Source organism: Camelus dromedarius, chromosome 27, assembly GCF_036321535.1.
Source record: "Camelus dromedarius isolate mCamDro1 chromosome 27, mCamDro1.pat, whole genome shotgun sequence".
Lineage (NCBI taxonomy): Eukaryota > Metazoa > Chordata > Mammalia > Artiodactyla > Camelidae > Camelus > Camelus dromedarius.
Window position 1 is genome coordinate 1,883,844 of NC_087462.1, and position 18,688 is coordinate 1,902,531.

Genomic DNA, 18,688 nt, shown 5'->3' on the forward strand with positions numbered 1-18,688 from the left:
GAGCATCTGTGACGTTGAAGTATTTTGCATACAGAGTTCCACACGAGTTCTTTAGTTTCTCATGATAAATCTCCGAAGTAGGTATCACTACAGTCGGTATTAGCAGAGGAAACTCCAGGGGACAGTCAGTTAACATGCTCAGTGTGACCCAATTAGAATGTCATACGTAGGTCTGCCTGCTTTCAAAGCCTAAACTCCTACTAGCTGCATTTTTGTCCATGTGTTACACAATGATCATGTCTGTTATTCCTCAACATGAGTAATGTGACCTAGAGCAGAGGTGAGCAAGCTTTGTCTATAGAGTTGGTCGTACTGAAATTGTAATAATATTTTTCATTTTGCCCAGGAAATAAAAATATCGTGTCAGTATATAACCAACATAATTCGGTTGAGATATTCCATATTACCTTTGTCATACTAAGTGCTACACGTCTGGTATGGATTTCACACATGCAACCAACTCAATTTTTGTTATTTTTGCGGGGATGTATTTTCCAGCTCAATTTTGATGGCTGTATTTCAAGCTCAACAGCTACATGAGGCCAGGGGTACTCTAGGGGGCAGTGCAGACCTACACCTGCCTGTCTCCTGGAATATTGAAGGAATGCAAGACTGTTTAAAAATTAGTGCATTTTATCATACTAATAGAAAACGTATAAAAATCATAATTCATGTCCTTAGATCCAAAACAGTGACATATTACTGTCGGTAATGGATATCAAAATTTGGGGCGGGGCAGTAATTAGGTTTATTTATTTATTAACAGAGGTGCTGGGGATTGAACCCAGGATCTTGTGCATGCTAAGCAGGCGCTCTACTATTGAGCTATAGCGTCCCCCACTAGGTATCAAAATTTAATATGCTGGGAGGAACTCAGCTAACTGGGGAAGACGGTGCATAAAAACACTTACTGCAACATTGAAAGAAAAATCTGAAATAGTGAAACAGCTCTCTTGTCAAGAAGACAAGACAGAGTACATTCTTCTACATTGGACTGGAGGTCCTGGTGAATCATTAAAAAAGAAAAAGAAAGGTAAAATGACATGACAAGAAAAAAGCTGAAATATTTGCAGGTAAGATACTGCAGGTAACCTTTAAGAAAATTTACAGAAGAATAATTAAAATCTATACTTGCACCTAAAAAGGATAGTAAGAACGATGCTCCAAAATGAGTTTACTTCTATGTACCAGGAACGGTATTTTTTTTAAGATGCCATTTAAATCAGCATCAATATTAGGTGCAGAGTGACAAGGTTTCGGTAAGACATTTATAACAAAAACAATGAAACATTGTTAGACAAACCAAGACCGTGGATGCGAGCGCCCGACACTGTCAAGGCTGCGGATCCACCTTCGAATGCATCTAAAGGTCAGTGTAATCCCAACGCATTCTTTATAACTGAAATGCTTGCTGATTCTAACCCTAGTGTTTTACACGTAAGAAACGCAACCCCACGGGCATCAGAATCCATCCAACTCGTAACAGATACCCAGTGTGTAATATGTGCTGGACCCTCTCCCCTGTGCTTGCGATAAAGCAATGAGAAACTAAAACATTCCCTAGTTTTAAAGCTTTAACAGTCTACCCGCTTGGTTAGTCAGACTGAAAGGAAAAACCCGGGAGCGGGGTGGACACAAGGACCCCACGCCGCGACCGAGGGCGGAGACTCGGGCCAGGACCCCGGGGCAAGGGCGGGGAGACCCGGGCCCGCGTCAGCTTCCAGCCGGTTCCGGCCGGTTCGAGCCAGCCCCTCCTGGTCTCCGGCCCCAGCCCGCGCACTCACCATCTCCGCCCCGCGCCAGACCTTCCCGGACGTCCCCCCGGCGGCCCGGACAGGTGAGAGCGACGGAGCCAGTACACCTGGCGCCGCTCGGGGAAGCTGCGCACGAGCGCCACCGCCGGTCGAGAGTGACTTTCACACGGGCTGGGAGCGTGCCCGCCCCTGGCCCTGATAGGACTGCTCCGGACCCCCGCGCCCTGATTGGGCAGTTCTCCAGGCACTCCTTTCACAGGAATTGAGATTGGGTAGTTTCCAGAGGCCCGCACTCCGATTGGACAGTGCTTCGGGCACCGCCTTTGGAGCCTCAGGATAGAGCTATCGGCCCCGGCCCCGGCCCCCCCGATTGGGCGACTTGCGCCTCTGCAGCGCCCCTCCTTGAGTGATGGGCGCGGGCGGAGATGACTTCACTTAACAAGGCGGAAACGTGGGTTCTCGACTTCTGCCCTCTCCTTGCCCCGCGGGGAAACTGAGTCAGGGCTTCCCGGTCCAGGAGGAGGACAAGGAGAGGAGGTCGAGCTGCGGGCTGGCCGTCCACCCGGGAACAAATTCTGCTCGGAGTCCACGTCCCGGGCAGGAGGGTCCGGGTCCCGAGGAGGAGGCCGGGCAAGGAAGGGCTGAAGCCGAGAATGCGCACTTCCGCCTGGCATAGGCCCCTGAACCGATATCCCTGCCTGTCAGTCAGTCCACGGGGCTATAACAAAGTCCAATCAGGGAAGACAGGTATAATAAGAAAGGCTGGGGAGGGGCCTGGGGAACTGCCCAATCAAGGGACAGGGGTGGTGAACAACTGTTCAATCAGGGCCCGAAGTTTGCCGAGTATTATCCGTTTAGCGGTCTCAATATGGTGAGTGACTGGAGTAGCGTCCAATCAGAGCGCCGACTCTCGAAGAACCATCCAATCAGGGCTTCCTGGGCAGGGTCTGGTGATCTTAATAAGGGGCGCTGGGGGCGGGTTTCGGAGTGCTATACGCCCAGAAGACGCCGGTGGGGGAGTGTTTGCAGCACCAACCAATCCGAGGGCGGAGGCGCGGAGCTCCCTCCCGTCAGGGCCGGCGACGGGCGCGCTCCCAGCCCGCGCCGGCGACCCTCTTTGCGGAGCGCAGCGCTCCTGCGCACCTGCTGGGCGCAGCCCTAGGTGTCCCGTCCCCGTCGCTCTCATTTGCTCAGGTCTCAGGACCGCGGGAAGGACGCCCTGGAGACCCCGGAGCGGGACGGAGATGGTGAGTGCAGGGGTCCGGGGCCCAGATCAGGAGGGGCTGTTAAGGAACAGCAGGGAGCTGAAGCAGGCCTGGGTCTTCTCGTGCCGACTCCCCCGGGTTCCGACCCAAGTGTCCCCCTTGGCCGCGGGGTAGGGTCCCGGCGTCCTGTCCCTTCCCCTCACCCCGGGTAGGGGTCCTGACCCGAGTATGGGGGGGTCCCAGGGAGGACTGGGTGACCCCGGCGGCGGTCAGGCTGGGGTAGGGGAACCCGCCCAGACCGGACAGATGAAGTCAAATCCTCACTCAGATAAGGACAGACATGAGTCCTGTTAAAAAAGAAAGAAACAAAGAAAGAAAGAAAAGAAAAATAGAATTCAGCACCGTAATTTGTGACGCTCTTACTGGCTTTATTCAGTCATTCACGAATCAGGCAGCTTCTCACCCAGTAGAGAAAAGGAGGCGGCCGGGAGCCGCACTAAATGAAAGGGGTTATAGGCAGAAGGGCGCGGGCGGAGGAGCCAGCGAAAGTGGATTGTCGGCGGCGGGGCTGCTTTACTTCAGGGAGGGCAGGGGTCTGTTGGGCAGATGACCTCACTTGTGCTGACCAGGTAATTCCTGACTGACTGGTTTCAGATTCCGTTTCTGGGAGGGGCTGAAACTGTAATTGTCTCCCTGTGGTGACTGGGGACTTGGCATAATCCACTCCATTGGGGGCCAGTGGTCTTATTTTTAACGTTCCAGAGACTTGGAATCTGGAGGAGTCTCTGACCTCACAGATGTGCGGGGGGTGTCCAATGAAACAGAAATGGGCTTTTCTCTTCTAAGCAAGAAGGGTGAGAGCAAGGCTCTTTGACTGCATGAGGCCTCCCTGTGGGTCAGTCCATTCTCAGCCCAGGCCATGATAGTGGGGAGCTTTGTTCTGCATCTCAGGGCTTGTTGGGGGTTTGGAGGGGTGAGGTTGGGGCTGGTGACCCCAAGTCAGGGGCCTGTGGGGAGACAGGAGCCTAAGTAAAGTTTGGCTAATAAATGGGCAATTTGGAACACTTGGTCAAGCCAGTGTCAAATGAAAAGTCCAGACTTCCTAAAGGTAGACTTTCACACAAAAGAATTATTGCTCAGGGAGAAGGGACGGTTCCACCGGGGATGAGGGGCTATGCAGGAGGGCGAACGAGACCCTGAGATCCGGGAGCATTGCAGGAGTTGGGCTCAGAGTTTTCCTTTTATACGGAGAGTAAACAAAATCAGGAAGGACCAGGTATGATGCTCAGATGACCTGTCCTTAGAGATGTGTCTGCTGGCTGGGGTGAGGCCAAAGATCAGGGGTCGGGGGTCAGGAGAGGAGCTGAACAAGATTTGGCCAACAAGGATCTGCGAGCAGTTCAGCTCATCACTGATGGGGGGGAGTTGGGATGTGGGGGCCTGTCTGGCCTTGTCCTGGATAAACAAGGGGCCTCTGGTGAGTCTTCTCTAAGTCAGAGAGGGAAGCGGGTGGTTTCTTGCAGCCTGCCCCTTTTCCAGAACACAGAAGGGGGGGGGTCCTTTGACCTTCCATGGAAGTTTCCAGAAGCACAGGGCTCAGGGAGGATTTGTTACCGAGTCCAAACTCATTCTGCTCGCCACATGACAGGCCAATAAATCGGGAGACCGGGCCAATAAATCGGGAGATGAGGTGTTGGGGTAAGGAATAGCGACTTCATTCAGAAAGGCAGCAGACAGAGGATGGCCCGCTAATGTCTTGGAGAACCACCCAGGTCCAGTCAGAATACAGGCTCCTTTTATACAAAACAAAAACCAAAAAACCCAGAACAGAACAGGGGAGGGGTTGTACTTCGTTGCTGCAAACTTCTTGGTGCAGGAATTCTTCGTTCTGGCAGCCCTCCATGTGGATCAGGCCATGGTGTACCTGTAAATCTCCAATGAAACAAAGGTCATTCTCTATTTTGCAACTTGCCATCTCTACCTAAGTGCAGAAGTGCTAGCATCCTTAAAAATCAGAGCCCCGAGAATAGGCTGTCCTGTATATTTTAGGCTAAAGGCAACATTGTTTCACAAAAGGTGCAGAGCTGGCAGGACTGAGCCTAGAAAACAGGGCACGGTGGTTAAAACTAAAGGAACGGATCCAGTATGGAGTCAGATTTGTTCTCCTCTATTACAGACTCAGCCCTGCCACCTGACCCCTGTGAGCAGCCTCCTCTGGGCCCAGCTCAGCACTGATAGCTTCCCCTGCTCCAGCTTCCAGTTTCAGCAGGTGTGAAGTTCTGATTTCTTCTCTTCTGGTTTCTTCTCCTCGGTGAGGTTAGGAAGCATCTCAGGTCTCTGCTCTTTCCTGCAGATACGTGTTATTCCTGGCCTTTGGGCCTTAACCAGAGATGCCTCTGGGGACAAGTGTCCCAGTGCAGAAAGTCTTATGTCTCCCATTAGAACTGAGGGACGTGCCAGCACTCCCCCACCTTCATGTGAAATGGACGGAGATACGGATTACAAAGATTCGGAGAAATGGTGCCCTCAGGGAGCAGAGTGATGATGCTGTCTGATCCTGGGCCACTTCCTGTCAGTAGCTGGTCAGCACAGATCCGTGGAGATGCTGTGACATGTGACTTGGGCTACTGAGACTTGCTCACTTCTGATTAGATGATTTTCAGCTCATTATCCTGGAGGATGTTGGGGAGCTGGTAGCTGTCTTCTGAAAGGCATGGGATGTGTCTAGCTACTCAAACTGTTACCAACCCTTTAAACAATGGAAGGTCTTTGGGCTCTTTAAATAATAGAAATTGATCAGAGGCCGGACTAGAAATTCAGGCAAGGCTTTATTGGCACTCTTGCTGCAGCAGGAGGGAGTGAAGATAAGACAGGTTCCCCTGCTAGCTTCCTGAGGGGAAGGGGTGCGTCCTGGTCCTTTAAATGGCACGAGGGTGGGGCTGGGTCAGTGGGTGCGGCTGGAGGGTGGCTCAGGTGGACTCCCCAGTGAACACAGGAGGAAGCAGTGATCCCCGGGGCTCTCACTCACACGCTGGGAGGAGGGTCTGTCTGCTGTAAGTGACCCCACGGTGCTTGAAGCAGGTGCGTCATCTGGGGTGGGGACAAGCTGAGCCCAAAGCTGACTCCGGGAGGTGACAGAAGGTGCCCTGCGTCCTGCTGTCGCCCACCCCTTGCAGGTGGCCTCCAGATCAGAGAACCGCCACAGAAGGAGCTGTTGATGCTGCGAGCGTGGGGGCAGGGGGTCACCTGCAGAACTGCTGGGGGCGGCGTGTCCTCTGAGGTTGTGCTGTTCCCTGACTCTGGTTTTGGCCTCATCCGAGGAGCTGATGGGCTGAGTGTGATGTGTGCGTCCTGAGTGAGGCTGTGGAGGTCAGACTTCGGGACGGTTCCGTGGGCTCAGTTGCTGTTGAGAGGGTTAGTGAATTTGAGGGTTTTTCTGGGTCAGAATTTAAACTCGAGTGGTTCCTCCTGGGGGAGAATGGAGGCCCAGGGGCGGGGGCACTTACACCGTGAGGGGGGAGGGCAGGTGTGGAGCTCCCGCCCCCAGCTCAGGGCGGCTGTGACCTGCTGCCTGGGAGTGTCCTTGTGCGCTGTGGGCAGCGGGCGCTGGTCTGAGCGGCTCACGCTTGACTGCTTGTCCCTCTCGGGTCCTCGTGGATCCTGGTGCCGTGTGACTCAGTGCACATGCACAGGAGACATTTGTTCCATTAGCTGAAGGTGTAGGTTTTTATTCACTTGGTTCCTGGTAGTACCTCCCACTGGGCGGCCCCAGGGTGACGCCCGTCCTGGCCTTCTGGGTTGTGTTTGGGCGTGAAGGGGTAGCCGCTTGTACTTGCGATTCGCGTTTCCCTGGTGACTGATGGCCAGCATCCTTGCATGAACTTACTGGCCATTTGTGTTCCTTCTTTGGAGAAATGTCTGTTTGAGTGTTAAGTGTGAGCTTCTCCAAGAGGCCCTTTAGCGTTTAGTACATTCTGTTCCTAGTTTGCTGAGTATTTTTTAAATTAATTAATAAATTATTTTAAATGGAGGTGCTGGGGATTGACCCCAGGGCCTCGTGCACACTAAGCACCTGCTCTCCCCCTGAGTTACACCCTCCCCCCTACGGAGTTTTTTTTTATCTCTACTGAGTATTTTTATCATGAGGTGATGTGTTTTGACAGATGCTTTTTCTGAGTCTGTTGAGGTGATCGTGTGGATTTTGTTCTTTATTAATAAGGTATATGATGCCAGTGCTTTGTCCCTTTGAACCAACCTTTTCACTCCTGAGATAGACCCCACTTGGCTGTGGTGTTGAACCCTTACACATCCCAGATTTGGATTGCTAGTATTTCGTTGAGGGATTTTTTTTTTATCTGTATTTATAAGGAATACTGTTCTGCAGATATCTTGACATGTGATGTCTTTTTCTGGTTTCGGTGTCGGAGTAATGCTGGCCTCACGGAGTAGGTGAGGAGGTGTCGCCACAGTTCAGTTCTGCACATGGGTCCCCATTGCTAGTGGTGCTGACGGTCCTCTCGTGTGCTCACTGGCCATCGTATATCTTCTCTGCATAACTGTCTGTCCATACTCAGCACCCCATTACTCCACTGTATCACTTGCCTTGTATGTTGTTTTTTTTTATTTTTTATTGCTGTCATGTCAGTTTTCAAGCACCTCTGATACAAGGCTGCCCTCAGCTGCGACAAGCAGACCCCAGCTGCAGTCCCATTGCCCTTTCGTGCTTTCTTTAGATTTTGAGACCATATTTTCTGCTGAAAAAAATGTCTGATTTCTCATGTCATAATTGTTATGTCTTTGTTATCACCAGTGCATTGTGGTTTCATATTTCTCTAAAAATAATGATTAGGAGCTTTTTTCCTCTCTGCTAAAGTCACTTTGGCTCTCTTACCCTCGGGTCCTTTAACAGCTCTTCTTTGTGGGGGATCTTCCTTGAATCCCGGGCCCTTGGTTATTGGTTTGAGAGGCCCTGCTGGCTTGACGGATCCCTCAGGAACCAGGCCTGCCCCCCAACAGGTGAGCTGGGCCCCGGGCCCCACCTGCGTCTGCCCGCAATGTCCCCTCGCCCTGGGAGGGGGCGTGTCTCTGCCTCTGTCCCCTCTGAGGGCATGGGCCCAGGCTCCTTGACACAGCTGCCTTCGAATGAAGAGTGGTTCAGACCAGCAGCACTGGAAACCGAAGTGTTCACAGCATCCTGACATTTTGGTTCCAGTTCTTGGAGGTGAAAACACAGTAGTAACTTCTGACCAAGCCAGGTGTCCATTTCCATGTGACCTGAACAATGACTTCACTCCAGTCTTTCCTGTGTCTCAGGATCTGATCTCTCAGTAAATGCAGCTGTTTTTAATCTTGTGCCTCTAAGTCTACATGTATTCTTGTCGCTCACTGCTTCAGTGTCTGGCAGTCACCGTCGCTGGGGAAACTGCATTCCATGTGCTCGGGGACTGTCACTTCCCACAAGAGTGCAAGCCCAGGGGTCCCGGATTGCGCCCGGGTCGCCGGCTGTCGGGCCCATCCCCCCACACGTGGGTGCAGAGGGAGCCTCGCTGAGACAGTGTCTCTTTCAGGACCCGGTGGACTTCGAAGACGTGGCTGTGAACTTCACCGCGGAGGAGTGGGCCCTGCTGGACCCGGCTCAGAGGAGGCTCTACAGAGACGTGATGCTGGAGACCTTCAGGAACCTGGCCTCCGTGGGTGAGGCTGGCGTCACACCTCCACCCAGTCTTCAGGGAACAGATACTCTTACGGTTGTTCTTTCTTATTAGGGACACGGACGGGGACATGTTGAAAGGAAGGCAGGCGTGGTCCCCGCCTTGTAGAACCTACTTAGATGGCGTTTCCAAGGAAACAAAGCTTCACGTACGACTGACTTTTTACTCTTGGTCAGCATCCCTAGTTTTAGGGATTAATCAGAGGCTCCCTGATCCTGTGAATGCGAGCACAGCCTCCAGGGTCAAGGGGCGGTGAAAGCAGCGCTGTGGTCAGCACACGTGTGGCGTGGCCACCTGCTGCAGTCTCATCCACGCGTGCCTGTCCCCAATGACGGGGACAGGGCACCGGCCCGTCTCACAGAATGCTGTGTCCCCCGCCCTCCCTCAGCGCGAGCTGTTCTTGGGAGCAGGGCAGCAGCCCCACAGCGTCGCCCTCCCGGTGGCGGCTGGGGCAGGGGAGGCGGGCTTCCCCGGGGCCCGGGCCTGCTCTCAGCAGGAGCGCCCCTCTCGGAAGGGGCAGGTCTGGGTGAGGGAGCGGTACCCGGACGTGCCCATTAGAAACAGGACTCAGTCTTGGTGAATTTGACGTTTGTCCTTCACCTGGCCCCCTGTGGGGCTTCTCGCCCACCCTCACCCACTCGAGAGGTCTTTCTGTTGCTCGTGCTAGAAAGGGAGCATCTGGGGACGTGCGTTGCGCCCAGCTCCTTTCCCCTTGGCCTCTCCGATGACAGTGACCTCAACATCAGTCTCCATTCTTCTTGAAGTGCCTCTTAGTGAGCAGACTGCCACTGTGACTCATTCTCCCTGTGACGCCCAAAGTCCCAAATCATCGAGGTCCTCAGAGTTTCCTTTGTTTTTGTGTCCACTTTTCCTTAAAAAACATGTTTGCATTTTCGGATCAATCTATGAAAAGAAGTCTGCATATGGTCTGTTTTCTTTCAATTATACCACAATTTTTTTCAAAGAAATTAAGCGATGTTACCAATGTTGCAGGTTCTTGCTCTCAAGTTAACACCAGTGGATCAAGTTCTTGGTGGGCTATTTTAGAGGGTGAAATATCCAGTGAACAAAGCCTGGTAGGATTCCCAGGAAATGATTCCTGGTCTGTTTTTGGAGAAAATTTGATGTTTCATAACAACAGGGATCGCCAAGCCCAGGAGAGGCGTTTGAGGTGAGTGGCTCCCACTGAGGGGGGGGGCTTGGCACGCTGTTAGGTGTAAACCTAGCTGAACAATTATGTACCCACGGAATCTTTATAGCACAATACTTTTATAAATATGATGTAGATACTGAGTGTCTGAGACAGAGTTCAGTAGGAAGCGACCATCAGGAAATCTCATGTGTGGAAAACACTGAAAGTTACGGCTCTGTTTGAGCCCCAGCCAGAGCATTAAACTTGTTGCACTTTGAAACAATGCAGACAGTGGGGAAAACTTGCCCATTTAGTGCAAATGGCAAATACATAGTCAAAATAATCATTACTATCCATCAATAAGTTATTAACAAAGAGATGATTAATAATCATTAATCCCTAATACTGTGCTTCTGATTTTGAACAGAAGTCATTGGGTGGAGAGTCTCTTTGGAGGTAACGAAGGTCATCAGTGTGGAGAAACCCTGAACCAGACTCCAGACTGTCCTGAGGACAAGGGCGGTCTGACCGCACTTCAGCTCCGTAAGTGCAATGAGTGTGGAAGAGCCTTCAGGGGCCACTCTCTCTTGGATAATCAGCTGAGATCTCACAGTGGACACAAACCTCATCGGTGCGAGGAGTGCGGGCAAGCCTGCAACTGTGTCTCCTGCCCGTGCAGTCTTGGGGGAACAGACGTTGTTCTGTCCCCTGGAAACGCCAGGGGTGCTGAGAGAGTGTTTAAGAGAGATGTGAAGAGTCATGGGAGTGAGCAGTCCTTTGACTGTAAAAAATCTGGAAAAGCTGTCACTTGTCCCTCTTCCTTTCGAGACCATCTGAGAGGTCACTCTGGACAGAAAGTCCACGTGTGTGAAGTATGTGGGAAATCCTTTACGTATTATTCCTACCTTTTGCGGCACGTGAGAACTCACACGGGGGAAAAGCCCTATGAGTGTAAGGAGTGTGGGGAAGCCTTCCGGTACCCCAGACCCCTGGGAAGACACACGAGGGGACACGCTGGAGAGAAGCCGCACGTGTGTAAGGAGTGTGGGAAGGCCTTCAGTTGTCCCAGGTACTTCAGAAGGCACATGAAGACACACAGTGGGTTGAAGCCCCACGAATGTACGGAGTGTGGGAAAGCCTACAGTTGTTCCTCGTCCCTTCGAGAGCACGTACGAACGCACAGTGAAGAGAAGCCCTATGAATGTCAGCACTGTGGGAAAGCCTTCAGGCACGAGCGGTATTTTAAAAAGCACGTGAGAATGCACAGTGGAGTGAAACCGTACGTGTGTGCGGAATGTGGGAAAGCCTACAGTTGTTCCACGTCCCTTCGAGAGCATGAGAGGACGCACACCGGGGAGAGACCCTTCGAATGTCAGCACTGCGGGAAAGCCTTCACGCGCCATGCCTCCCTTCGAGGACACGTGAGGACACACAGTGGGGAGAGAGCCTACAGATGCACACAGTGTGGGAAAGCTTTCTGTTGGCCCTCGTCATTACGGAAGCACGTGAGGACGCACAGCGAGGAGAAGCCCTACGAGTGTCCTCAGTGTGGGAAAGCCTTCTGGTATCCCGTAAACCTGCGAGGACACATGAGGACACACGCTGGGGAGAAACTCTGAATACGAGGACTCGGGGGAGGCTTCCTTCCCCTTTAAAATCTCGTAAATGTGAGCGATCACAGGAGAGAAATACGCATCAAAAGGAGGTGGGGGGACCTTAAGCACATCACTTACTTTATATGTGAAAACTCAGGGCAGGACAGAAATCTTTTCTTGGATATGAATACAGGTTTTCCTCCATAAGTGCCTCATCCTGGATAAGGATCCAGTGTGTTGACTTCTAGTTCGTGTCCTGATCTGAACCCTTAAGATCGTCGCTGTCCTTCTGTGTCCCCTTCACCGGGGCTACTCGCATTTTGTTATCTTGGACTTTACATAATTACACAGTCATATAAAAACTTGGCTTGTTTCCATTACGGTGTCTTTTGAACCCAGGGGTGGAAGTGGTTTTCAGCTTTTTTTTTTTTTCATGTGCGAGTTGGTATAATTTTTAGATGAAAAGGTTTTTGATTCTTTCTTGGTGTTGTGATCCTGATAGGCCACCGGCACTGTTGAAACGTCCTGTCTGGTCCAGCGTCGCAGGCGCTGGCATCTCCCGACTCTACCCTTGTCCTCCTTGAGTCTGTTACTGAGAGGTGCGTCTTCCATGTTTGTTTGTTGCTAGTAATGCCGTGTATGTGTGTGTTCCTCACAGAAACTAGGAATTGTGGGAGGTCTTGGAAGGTGACAATCTTACCTGGTTATGTTTGTAACTTGGCCTCTGCCCATTGTCCCTGATTTTGGTTGGATATTGGACATGATGCATTGAGTAACTGACCCGGTGGCGTGAAGATGAAAGCTCGTGTGCAGACGGTTCTTCTGAGTTGTGTTGTGGGCGTGGGTAATCCGGTGGGAGACTGCCTAACCCAGAGTCCTCCTGTCAGTGGTTCTGAGTTGAAGTTCCTGAGAAGAGGAAGAGGCATGAGGTCTGGAGGACAGAGGTGAGGAAGCCATGAGCCTCAGGTCTTCTGTACTGTCAGGAGGCGGAGACACACGGGAACTTACTGGGCCCAGTTTTCTGGCTCCTGGCCCTGCCCACGTGGGCCAGCCCCCAAGCAGACACGTGTTTGACGTTAGTTCCTTCTTGGGCGCTTCTCACCAAGTTCCTGCATGAATCCTCTTTGGTTTTCAGGTTCATACTTAGTGATCTTCTCATGCCTGACCCCGTCCAGCAGACCTGCCCCCGTCCAGCAGACCTTCCTGCATGATTTCTGTAGGAAGCCTCGTGTTCCTCTAGTAGGGGGGATGTTCCTTCCTCCACATTTAATACGGCAGCAGGAACCTGCTTCCCTGGCTGCATTGTTGAGAGTTTATACTGACCCTGAATTTCTTGTTTCTAGATTCTTCCATGATTGAAATAACCACTTAGGAGTGTATCTGGGGCAGTTTTTTGGGCATTTTCTCTTGCAGACACGGCTTTCTAAACAGTGTGCTGATGACCTTCCTTCCCGCAGCTCAGTGGTGCACCGCTCTACTTGCTGGACGAGATGCTGCCTGCGTCATCAATTGTTTCAACTAATTAAATTTGATCTTTAAGTTTACTCAGTGAATTTCTGCTGTTGAACAGATTTGGTGTCAACAGTGGGATTGAAGGGCATTCCAACAATATTCAGAGGAAAGAAACACGGGCGTGATGCCCACAAGCCCTTTTCTGAGTTCGCTGTCTTTCTCACCATGTCTCTGAGGGCTGTGGGTAAGTTCCTGTCGGCTCTGAGCTCTGCTCGCTTTGTGTTGCATGCCAGTCAAACTGGCTTTCCAGTCCAGGGTTTAGTGGGTCAGCTTGCGCTGGAAGATGGTCCCATCCGGAACCCGAGTCCCTGGTCCTTAGTTTGGTCTGTAATTTCCTGCTTGTTTGGAGTCCCTTTCCCAAGCTGCATCCCACAGCTCCCGCTTGCTGGGGCTGCCGGCACAGTCCTCGCCCCAGCTCCAGTCCGCCAGCCCCTCGTGCTGGGGTCTCCTTCCTCGGCCTGCACTGGGAAGTGCTGGCGGTGCGCACAGCCCCCCCAACCCACCTGTGGTCACACGTCTGGGCTCTTGCTGGTTTGGTTGGGTGCGCGTGTGTGTTTGTCTCATTTTGTGTAGATAAAGGCTACTGCTAACGTGGATCTTAGAAACCAAACATCCACAAAAATTGGTGGTCACAGATCAAGAAATTAAGAATTGTCAGAACACTTGCCACTGAACTCAGAGGCACCCACGTTAGGATAAGTTGGTCACAGAATGGGTTGGGTTGGTACCAGGTAACCGGTCAAATCAAGAACATTTCCATGCAATGAGGTGCACTGTAAACTACCACACAGTTTCCAGCTTGGCGGCATGCTCCTTGTAGGCATTAGTTTGACTCCAAGTGACCCAAAGTATAAGAAAGAAATGGGGAGAGGGAGGGAAGAAAGAGAAATAAATAGTAAAATGAGATCCGTCATAGTCAGAATTAATAAGCATACCACCTTCCAGGAACCTGTTGGGGAGCTATGGTCCCAGAGCTAGAAATACCTATTTTTAAAAATGCTGGACAGGGTGTGGAGAAAGAGGAACCCTCCTGCACTGTTGTTGCGAGTGTAAACTGATGCAGAGATCACAGAAAACACTATGGACGTTCCTTAGAAAACTAAAAATAGACTTTCCGTGTGATCCAGCAGTCCCACTCCTGGGCACATACCCAGAGAAAACTCTCAATTCAGAAAGACACCTGCACCCCCGTGTTCATAGCAGCACTAGTTACAATAGCCAAGACACGGGAACAGCCCTAATGTCCATCACCTGATGACTGGATAAGAAAGCTGTGGTGTATTTAGACAATGAGATACTTCTCAGGCATTTAAAAAAATGAAATACTGCCATTTGCAGCAAAATGTATAGACCTAGAGGTTATATTAAATGAAGTCAGTCAGAAAGGAAAACAGCATGTATCATTCATATATGGGATCTCCAAAAAATGGTACAAATTCTATTTACAAACCAAAAAGACTCAGACATAGAAAACAAACTATGGTTAGGGAAGGGGGAAGGAGGCAGGGAGGGGTAAATAAGGAGTTTGGGATTTGCAGATACACACTATTATATGCAAAACAGATAAACAGGGACCTACTGTATAGGACAGGAAACCATATTCAATATCTTGTAATAAGCTATATAGAAAGAATCTGAAAAAATGTATGTATATGTATATCTGAATCACTTGGCTGTACAGCTGAAACTAACATTGTAAATCAACTACATTTCAATACAAAATAAAATTTAAAAAAAAAGCCAGAGAGAGAGTGACTCCTCCAGTGAGGTCTGTCTTTGACTGCCTTGATTGTTGCTAATTTGGGTCTTCAGGACCGAGGCTGTGAAGTGCACCCCAGTCACTGGGGAATATCCTGCCTGTCGTAGTAATAATCTCCCTGGCGCATTAACGCCTCCTCTCAGAGGCTTTAGACACATTCTTGCAGCCTGTTACCACCAAACCAACAATCTCCTTAAGATTAGGACGTGTCGACCGATAACAATTGAGGTTGCAGGGAACAGAGACCTTTTTTGGGGGTCTTAAGAATTGCAACTCAGAGGAGACAGACTCTGGTAAAACCAAGAGTGTTCCAGGGAAGAGAACGAGTCGGGGGTTTATACAGGTGAAAGCTGAGTGGCTGTACTCTGACACAAGAAAGGAAATGTTTGTGAGGGATGGCTGTCAGGAGATGCTTTGGGCTAAGGCTCTGATAAGCATTTTGACTTTCTTCCCCATTGGGCAGAAGTTCTCAATGCCTGCATTAAGACAGTAACTGGTCTAACTTTATTTTATTTTTATTTCTCTCTAGAAAAGATGGGTTTATTTTGAATCAGCGGAGAATTACAACTTGGGGTCTGCAACCACGGCAAGCCACGTGCAATTGCCTGCATGGCAAGGGAATGACTTGGTTGGGGGGGAGGGTCCTATTATGTTTTGTTTTTAATTGAAGGATAATCAGTCACAGTATGTCCATTTCTGATGTACAGCATAATGTCCCAGTCTTGCACATACATACATACATCCCTGGCTCCATTTAAGAGAGCTCTCTTAGCAGCACTGACACCATTTTGATATTCCTTTCACAAACATCAGAAAAGGAACCAAGATAATGATGGACTTAAAGATTATGAGCCTGAAACAGTGACTTAGGAATATCATAGGAATTGGACAAAAAGCTTAATGACCTGCAGATGCCTCACAGAAGATGAACAAAATCCACAAGATTGAGAGAGGGACAGAGGGGTAGCTGGGGGTGGTGCTCATGCCTTAAAATAACATAACATCTCTCAGTGAAGCTGAGAGTCTGATCAAAAGGTGCGAATTGTTTTGTTTTCTGGAGAAGGAAGGATTTATTGCTTGCAGCAAGTAAGGAGAAGATAGGGGATCTTTCCCAAAGCAGTCTCCCTGAGAAGCAAAACTGGGGAAGTTTTAAGCTAAGGCTGCCCATGTACTCATCTTTTTAGTGAAGTCTAGTTGGTTTACAATGTCGTGTTAATTTCTCAGGCACAGCAAAGTGATTCAGTTATACATGTATGTATCCTCTTTCATATTTTCCATTACAGGTTATTATAACATATTGAATAAACTGTGCTACACAGTAGAACCTTTTTGTTTATCTATTTTATATATAGTAGTGTGTATCTGCTAATCCCAAACTCCTCTTTTACCCCTCCTCACCGCTTTCCTCTTTGGTAACTGTAAGTTTTCTCTGTCTGTGAGTCTGTTTCTGTTTTGTCAGTAAATTCATTTGTATCATTTTTTAGATTCCACATGTAAGTGATACCATATCTTTGTCTTTCTCTGTCTGATTTAGCATGATAACCTCTAGGCCCATCCATGTTGCTGCAAATGGCATTATTTCATTCTTTTCTATGGCTGAGTAATATTCCATTATATAGCTCTCACATCTTCCTTACCCATTCATCCATTGATGGGCACTTAGGTTGTCCACGTCTTGGCTGTTATAAATAGTGCTGCTATGAACATTAAGGTGCATGTGTCTTTTTGAATTAGAGGTTCGTCTTTCCCAGATACATGCCCAGGAGTAAGATTGCTGGATCAAATGGTAACTCTATGTTTAGTTATTACAGGAACCTCTGTACTGGTTCCCATTGTGACTGCACCAGATTACATTCAGAAGGTGGGAGTTGTTAATAACAAACACAGCAGACCCGAGATGGGGTGACTTGTGCAAAACCCCACATTGGCAATCCAGGACTTAACACTTAACCTAAACTGCAGTTTTAACTTCCCCCAGGGATAAGGCCTTGAACCTGGGATTTTCTGGTTAACACTGGTGAGGTGGTCACTGGACGGCGATGTCCCTGTTTGCTTAGGAGGCCCCCTTGCCTGAAACAGTGACCCTTGCTGATACTTTCCTCCTGTCACCTCTCTGCCTTCACAGACCTTTTCTTTTCTGCAACTCAGTGGAGCCCCTTTCTGTTTGCTAGATACCCAACTCATTAACTGTTCAAAGAAGTCCATATGATCTACAGATTTACTCGGTTGAATTTTTGTTGCTAAACAGTTGGGTGCTTATTTTGTAATACTTGTGTCAAAAGTACATTTTATGCATTATTATGCATGTGTATCTTGCAGTAAAATGTTAGGCTGTCAAGTCACATCACTCACCACAGTATCACATTTAAGAACTGTCTCCTTACAAAAGTCCATTGACAGATAACTGGATAAAGAAGTTGTAATAAATTTATACAACGGAATATTACTCAGCCATAAAAAAGAATGAAATAATGCCATTTGCAGCAACATGGATGGACCTAGAGATTATCATATTCAGTGAAGTAAGTCAGAGAGAAAGACAAATATCATATGATATCACTTATATGTGGAATCTTTTAAAATGACAGAAAAGAACTTATTTACAAAATAAACAGACTCACAGACATAGAAAACAAACTTATGGTTACCAAGGTGGAAAGGGGTGGGGGAAGGGATAAATAGGGAGCTTGGGATTTGCAGATACTAACTACTATATATAAAGTAGATAAACAAGGTCCTACTGTACAGCACAGGGAACTATATTCAATATCTTGTAATGGCCTATAATGGAAAAGAATATATATATGTATGTATATGTGTGTGTGTATAACTGAATCACTATGCTGTACACCAGAAACTAACACAAGATTGTAAATCAACTATACTTCAATTTAAAAAACTATCTCCAGCAGGTCTGATGCCTCCTCCTAACAAGAAAAAAAAAAAAAGCTATCTCAAATTATCTCATAAATGGAGAAAAGGAATTTCTGCTATTCAGAATTTATACATGACAAATTTATTAGTAATTCTGAAATAACGTGAGAACTCCCACAACTTTGAAAGGGCATCTTCATGAAAAAGTTTATGAAAAAATGCATATACAAGTAGTCAAAGGTCACTTATTCAGTAAATTTTTTTGAGGGTAGCATGTTTAATCACTTTTTTAAACTTCCCCTTGTCTTGTACAAAGTAAAAATTTAGAAGAAACCTTTCTTTTTCTTTAAGAAACACAGAATGTAAGAATCACCACTGATGAAAAAACATTAAAACATTTTATAAAAACATGGATCTTAGATCAAGGAAATATGGTATTTGCTGACTGAACAATTTAGTAAGAAAACAATTAAAATGACCTGACATGCATTTAAGTCAGATATTATAAAGAAGTGTTGTCGAGGATGTGGAGAGATTAGAACATTGTACACTGATGGTGGGGTTGGGAAATGGTGCAGCCACTGCAGGTAAGAGCTTCGTGGTTCCTCAAAAAGTTAAGCATAGAACTGCCCTGTGACCCAGCTACTCCACTCCTGCCTGCATTGAGACAGATGCTCAAACACGTGTACATGAATGGTGGTTGCAGCTCTGTTCAAAATGGCCAAAAGGTGGAAACGTCCAGAATGTCCATCAGTGGATGAAGGATAAACAAATTGTACCCTGTACATAGGATGGGAAATTAATCAGCCATAGAAAGGAAGGAAACTCTGGCTCAGGCTGCAACGTGAATGAACCCTGACAATATTATGCTGAAGAACAAAGCCAGACACAAAAGTTCAGTGGTGTATGAGTCCGTTTATGTATATCTAAAATGTCCATAACGGGTCAATCCAGAGACAGAAAGCATTTCAGTGGTGACCAGGAGGTAATGGTATGCTATAATGGCCTTATAATTCATTCTTAAATGAAAAGGTAATTCACATCTGTAAGGTTCACACTCAAGTTTAAAACTCTGGCTTTTTGTATATCTCACAGCTGTACAACCAACACTGTACAGTATAGCCTTTCACAGTTTACAGTTCACTG

At 48.5% G+C, this 18,688-nt stretch overlaps 1 protein-coding gene across 1 annotated transcript; it reads left to right on the plus strand.

The window, feature by feature from the left end:
- Positions 1-2,781: 2,781 nt before the first annotated feature.
- On the plus strand, positions 2,782-11,774 carry LOC105106048 (zinc finger protein 77). The gene is made up of 5 exons (XM_031436890.2): positions 2,782-3,001; positions 5,136-5,228; positions 8,527-8,653; positions 9,664-9,841; positions 10,230-11,774. Exons 1-5 carry the CDS (start codon positions 2,999-3,001, stop codon positions 11,419-11,421), a joined length of 1,593 nt encoding a protein of 530 aa, XP_031292750.2. The 5' UTR covers positions 2,782-2,998; the 3' UTR covers positions 11,422-11,774.
- Positions 11,775-18,688: the final 6,914 nt, after the last annotated feature.

Excerpts from the sequence above, each read along its gene's own strand:
- LOC105106048 (XM_031436890.2), top strand. Across the intron at positions 8,654-9,663 it reads CAGGAACCTGGCCTCCGTGG|GTTCTTGCTCTCAAGTTAAC; the intron begins GTGAGGCTGGCG and ends CCAATGTTGCAG. Across the intron at positions 9,842-10,229 it reads GCCCAGGAGAGGCGTTTGAG|AAGTCATTGGGTGGAGAGTC; the intron begins GTGAGTGGCTCC and ends GATTTTGAACAG.